Genomic DNA, 6,850 nt, shown 5'->3' on the forward strand with positions numbered 1-6,850 from the left:
AAATACATTTTTTTTTAGTGATTAATAATTTCAGGGCATGAACCCGTGTATTAACTCATTCACTGCAATTGACGGTTATAAACGTCAAAAAATAATTTCAACTATTTCTATTAGTTTAACATTTTTTTCCACTTTTGTTAACAAGAGTATGAAAACCTAGAATTTTTTATTGTACATTTAGAACAGATATAAAATTTGTGATTAATTGTGAGTTAACTATTGAAGTCATGCGATTAATTACGATTAAAAATTTTAATCGCCTGACACCCTTAATTTATAATAATCATTTCGTCAGGCGATTACATTTTTTAGTTGCAATTAATCGCAACTTCCCTAGTTAACTCACGATTAATCACAAATTTTATATCTCCTTTATATCTTGTTAACAAAAGTGAAGAAAAAAAAGTTAAACTAACAGAAATAGTTCAAATGAATTTTTGACGTTTATAGCCGTCAATGGCAGTAAATGAGTTAATAATAATATAAAATGCCTGTCCAACATAAAACATGTACTACAGCCTATAATATCCAAATGTAGCTTGAAAAAAACTTTTTATTTGAAACACAAATATTTATTCATTTATTGTATATCATTATGAATCACAAAATCTGGAGATTGACTTCATACGTTTCCATGAATGTTAAGGCCTCTGGAGTTGGTATTGGCGAGATAATTGAATTCAAACATCATCTTTCACCACATCGTCCATCTTGACTCACGTCCTTCACAAATGTGATAAAACCCTCGAAAACGCTCCGCTAGGCATAAACGCACCGCATGTGGAAAAACATTCCCGGCAGGCACATGTAAATAATTAGGTGTCACAAACTGGAATCTTTTGTAACTTTTTCAGATATTTGAGATGAAATGTTCACGTGGATTCCAGCACAGACACACACACAAAAAAAAAAAGAAACAGTTGCTGTTCACCACAAAAATAAAACTGCACACTGCACATTAGTCATGAGGCTAAAAACACCCTTTCAAAAAAGGGGGCTGTACAATAGAATCCTAAACAAAGACAGCTCCCAGCAGGATCACATTCGCTGCTGCTTCTGCTGACCGCAAATTCATGAAACTGTTATTTTGATGTCTGATTTCATCGAGTTCAACTGAACTGACTGTCACAAGGTAGCACAAAAAAAAAAGAAGGAAGGGTGTCTTTTCCCGTGGCTTGAGTCACAAAGAAGTGGGTAATTTCTGTTGGTATAATATTGAATTGAGATGAGTGAGGCAGCTGAGAGGCAAATAACAGTTATTTAATCAAGGTCAACGGCGCCAGGTATTGTTTTGATTATTGTTTGTTAGTTATTAAGCAAGATTATGCAAGAATTGCACACCCTAATTCCATGGATTTCTCTTCACCGTTTGGGGGTGAATCTTGTTACTGTCCTCCCCACTCCCCGTTCATTTCTTCAGGTAGGCTACCGCGGCTTTCAAAAACAAGCACGTTAGACTCGAAAAGTGTGAACGGTTGTTGGTCTACATGTGCCCTGCGATTGGCTGGCAACACGTCGGACTCTTGGATTGACTACAGTGCATCAGCAATCCAGGCAAAGGCAAGTGCTATAGGAAATAGACTGATAGTGCTTCATGAGTTTTTTAATTTTTTTATTTAGCTCTTTGAACACCAAAAACGTTTAATGACATATGCTAAAATCCTAATGAATGTTGCCAATAACGTCAATTGACGGCAACAAGGTTTTTTTTTTTTTTTTAAATGAGCAGTGCAACGTCTTGTGCAGCACTGCCTTGCCATTGGGGTTGTAAAATCCCAAAACAGCCACTAACTATGGCCAGCAGATGGCAGCATTGTATCTCTTTTCAATAGGCTCCCGGTGTATGGAATTACAATGATACATGACAAATCTGATGAAATAGAACATTTTCAAGGATGACGTGAATGATCAAAGCCTTTGTCACATTAAATCAAATTCACAGAGTGCCACTAAACGTAAAATATTAGTTACAAAGTCACTGTTGTGCAGAAAATGTATCTTTTCACAAAAAGCTGATTTTCTCCTTATCTTTAAAATTTTCGCTCAATGTCACTCAAATTACCTAACGGTATTTTCAAATGATGATTACTAAAGAACGGAATAAGGTAGAATCATACCTTTTTTCTAATGAAAGAATGGAACGCAATTTTCCATTATATATAGTCAAAACACACAATATTCTGTTTGCCTTGAAAGATGAGTTAAAATACTCGAAATCGGCTGGCATTGTCGGGGTTGTTTTTTTGGATAATGTTTGGCAGTCAAAGAGTTAAGACAAATGATTTTTTTTGGTCATATTGGTCACAAACAAACTCCTTCACAAATATGCATAGAGAGGAATGTTTATTTCAGTTTTTGCCATTCGAGTCACGATGGAACCATTTTCGTCACTAAAGTAGCAGCTAGCTAATACACAGACAGACAAACAAAACTACAGTGCTCCACAATTTTTAGTTACAGGAATTTACTTTGTCTTTTTGTCACAAAGAAACTACTATGCCTACCTCAGAATTCAAATTGTAGAGTCCCCTCTGTTGCTTGCTAACGTCTCAACCAGTAGCTAGCTGCTCGCTGACAAACGGACGGATAAATCAGCACATATGATTTTCCCTTTTTTGCCACGGACTCACAACAGAACCATTCATTCCCCGCTTCAGAATAAAAATGGTTCTATCCTACAGTAGATTTCAAATGGTAGAGTCCTGTCCTTTCTATGCTAACAATTGAACCATGTGCTACTAGCTAACAAATGGACGGACAAACAAGTGATTTTTCCCTTTTTGTCAGTCAATCTAACAAAATTCAGTTTGTAACTCATGTACATCATGTACATGTACCCACTTTGGAAATTCAGCATTCCAGACCTTCAACAGTGCTTAAGTCTTCATTGTTAGCATTATTTTTCCTGACTGATTGCCTGTGAGATACGACTCAGTTCTTCCTTCCACATGGGCTCCATTTTGAAGTCAGTGCAAATTCAGATGCATTTTTCCTCCAGGGTTACCGAGCTGAGTGACACCTGTAACCCGGGGTCCTTAGCTGGGGAAGGCTGGGGGCTCCTGAGCACATGACTCCCCTCTGTCCTTGGGGCCACGTTGCCCTGCTCGCACGACGAAGCCCACGAGAGACTTTCCTCTTTGCGATTGTCACAGCAGCACCCGGCGTGCACCTCCCTTCCCTGGGAGAGGTACAAGAAAGTCTGGGAGCTTATATCCGGAACGTTCCCGGACACCGGCGAGTGCGAGTCCCTCATGGAGACGGCCGAGGACAGCGGACAGGGCGCGGCGTCCATGCAGCGGAAGCTCCCGTTGTTGCTCTTCTTGTCCTGGCTCTTGGCTCCCATCTTGCAGAAGAGGCACTTGATGTTCTCCACCAGCTGGCGGACGACGGCCTTGCGCAGCAAGATGTAAATCCACGGGTCCAGGATGGGGTTGAAGGAGGCGAAGCGAATGGCCGTCAGGTCGGGGTTTTTGTCCAAGCGTGGTTCTACCGGAGGCTTGTAGAGCTGGTTCAGGAACACCTGAGCCTGTAACAGAGATTGGAGAAGAGGCATTTCAAAATTCTGGGGAACTTATTATTATTATTATTTTTTTTTTTAAGTGATATGCCCAGAAAAAAACATCTTACAGTGCAATCTGTGATTCGACTTCAGTTATCATGAATCTAAGACTTATTTGGTCAACTTTTTGTCACACAGTTTGAAAAGACCAAAACAACAAGCATCGCCGAGAATGCAATTGTGGGCGGTGACCACAATAAAGTAAAACTATGCTTAACATGGGAAGTTCACAGTACAAACAGGAAACATATTTGTACTTGACTGCAACCGCATTGTTAAAAGAACATAAAGTTTTCCATCAGTGAAAATCCAGTTGAGTCACAAATTTTGGGACCTTTAAAAAGTCCCATTTAGTATTTTACAAGCGAGATGCCTTTGAGCAAGAAAATAAATCTTCTATGAACTATTTTGTGTGCTTAAAAATCTGACAAATTTCATGCAAGTATGCAACAGCCATTCACACTCAAATTCACGCCTATGGAAAATTTAGAGTGCTCAATGGACTTCACATGCATGCATGTTTTTGGAATGTGAGGACAAACTGGAATAGGCTACTTTGCATGCACCTGAGCCGAGATTAGACACTTTCCTGCTCTAACTCATTCATTGCCAATAACAGCTATAGACGTCAAAAATTTATTTGAACTATTTCTATTGGTTTATCATTTTTTCCACTTTTGTTAACAAGAGTATGAAAACCTATAAACAATTATTGTACATTTAGAACAGATATACAATTTTTGATTAATCGTGAGTTCCACTAGTGAAGTCATGCGATTAATTATGATTCAAAAAATGTAATCGCCTGACGCCCCTAATTTTTAATAATATTTTCTTTAAAAATAAATAAATAATTGTATTTATTTATTTTTAGTTTTAGTAATTTAAAGTAAGATTATTAAAAATTAGGGGCGTCAGGTGATTTAAAATGTTTTAATCGTATGACTTCACTAATTAACTCACAATTAATCACAAATTTTATATTTGTTCTAATATATATTTTTTATTTAGATTTTCATAGTCTTGTTAACGAAAGTGGGAAAAATGTTAAACAGAAATAGTTAAAATGAATTTTTGACGTCTATAGCCGTCAACGGCAGTGAATGAGTTAATATTTCACTTCATATGCTTTACATTTCACACTTATTGACGCTTACTCACACTTGATCGTAGCTCAGACCCTATTTCTTTTGTCATTATTGACATTATGCATATTGTTGTTTTAAGTGTGATAACCGTTCTGCAACTATGGCAATGTTCTGTTCTGAGGCATAGTTTTCCCACAACTTTTTTTGTGTCAAAGCTCATATTTTACATTAGAAAAATATTACGACACAGCACCAAAAACTAAATATCACAAAAAGTATACATTGTCAAAATGCATTGATGATCTTGTCTCAATTTATGCTCAATTAGTGTGAAATCTGGGCTTGCTTCGGTGAACCCAAAACTATTATTCTATTGTGTGAATGGCAACAAAATTACCTTCTCTGAAATAGCCTGTCATTATGGTGTAATTGTAGTAAATAAAAAATAAAATAAAATAAAAAGTACAAGTGTATATTATTTGCATAATAGGTTAGGAATATCTGCGACTGACAGTTGCAGGAAATTTCACTTTAGTTGTCTAAAAATGATCTACAAATAGCCTATACAATGTGTTCGGGGGCAGGAATTTATATTGAAAAGCAGAATAGTGAAATTTGCTTCCATTAGATGACAGAAGGTACGATTTAGCTCATTCGCCTGTTGCCAATATTCATACAACGAATTCATCCGCGTTGCATTCAACGAAACAACCAAGATTTTACACTAACTGATGCAAAAATGGCTAAATAAATGTCAAGAAACACTGCTCGAGGATCGCTATCCAAAAGACCAAGCGCGCGTGTTTGCGCGCGTATAAAGTGTGCGTGAAAGCGCCGACTCACAACAAGCGGAATAGAGCAGATGAGCACCACTGCCGAGGTGCCTATGAGCAGGATGACCATTTGGATCTCCGCACCGGCCAGGCGCCCGAAACTTCGACTCCTTTTGCGCGAGTCCACGTTGCCGCGGCTCAGGTCGGTGCCCAGCGACGTCCTGCGCACGTAACGCCGATGCATGCGGATGAGAGCCCCGCACACCAGCACGTTGCACAGCACCGTGGCCAGGATGAGCACCGAGCTGAAGCCCGCGTACATGAAGTTGAAGGCGGCGTCGCTCGTCCTGTTGCTCCGCCACTCCAGGAAGCACCACGTCTGCGGGTACTGCTTCTGGACGCGGCCGAAGCCCACCACGGGCAGCGCGCAAAACAGCGCGTTGGACCCGTAGATGGCCAGCAGGGTCAAGCCGGCCAGCTTCTGGTCCACGTAGTCGTTGTAAAAGTACGCGTGGTTGATGGCGATGTACCTCTCGACGGACATGGCGCAGATGATGCTGAGGCCGGCCAGGGAGAAGAAGATGAGGGTGAAGCCGAAGTACTGACACAGGGGCTCCCCGCCGGGCCAGTCGCCCTTCACGTAGGTGGCGATGGTGACCGGGCTGGCCAGCAACGTGCCCAGCAGGTCGGTGACGGCCAGGCCGCACACCAGCGTGTAGAACGTGGTCTCCTTCTGCTCCTTGCGAGACTTGCACAGCACCGCGATGGCGATGACGTTGCCCACCACCCCGAATATGAACATGATGGACGGGATGGTGGGGATCATGGGGCGGCCGCCCGTCACGGACGGCTCGCTCGTTGCGCTCTCCGTGCTCGCCATCCGTCTGGAAGCTCCAGTCTTACTTAGGAAAGAACTTTCTCCACGTGCCGGAACCTCCGCTCAGGGCCAGAACGGATCGGTGGCATTGTGTTAAAAAGATCCGAAACAGGAGTCTCAACAAGCGAGCGTATACGTGGTGAGAAGCTCCGCAGGAGTGAGAGATGAAGTCAGGCTCCAAACTGCGGTGACTTCATTCAAACCTTCGAGTCCCTCCCACTTGGGTTTCTCTCACGGGGAACATGTCGAAATATTAGGAACACCTCCCAGTGGAAGGAAGCCATCATTAACTCGGACTGACATCATGATAAATTCAACTCCATCTTGAAACGTGAGACGAGAAATAGCTAGAGCACAATTAATGTTATTTTTTGGCTAATAATTAGTATTTGTGCAAGCATTTACAATATTATGGAATATTTGTTACATTTGTATACAATTTATTCTGATCTCTGCTCCTTTTCATTGAAATTTGTTTTCCTCGATTTTCTCCTCTCAAACTATTTTGAAGTGACTTCACTGAATATGACGACAAACCGATTTGCAGATACAC

General features: G+C 40.8%; 1 protein-coding gene across 1 annotated transcript; it reads right to left on the bottom strand.

Annotated features, from left to right (window-relative positions):
- Positions 1–2,326: 2,326 nt before the first annotated feature.
- On the bottom strand, positions 2,327–6,485 carry ptger4a (prostaglandin E receptor 4 (subtype EP4) a). Its single transcript, XM_086075970.1, has 2 exons — positions 5,491–6,485; positions 2,327–3,526 (listed from the first exon to the last, which is right to left on the bottom strand). Exons 1-2 carry the CDS (start codon positions 6,298–6,300, stop codon positions 2,978–2,980), a joined length of 1,359 nt encoding a protein of 452 aa, XP_085932096.1. The 5' UTR covers positions 6,301–6,485; the 3' UTR covers positions 2,327–2,977.
- Positions 6,486–6,850: the final 365 nt, after the last annotated feature.

Source organism: Leptonotus elevatus, chromosome 5, assembly GCF_054856555.1.
Source record: "Leptonotus elevatus isolate MCC_2025b chromosome 5, RoL_Lele_1.0, whole genome shotgun sequence".
Taxonomy (NCBI): domain Eukaryota; kingdom Metazoa; phylum Chordata; class Actinopteri; order Syngnathiformes; family Syngnathidae; genus Leptonotus; species Leptonotus elevatus.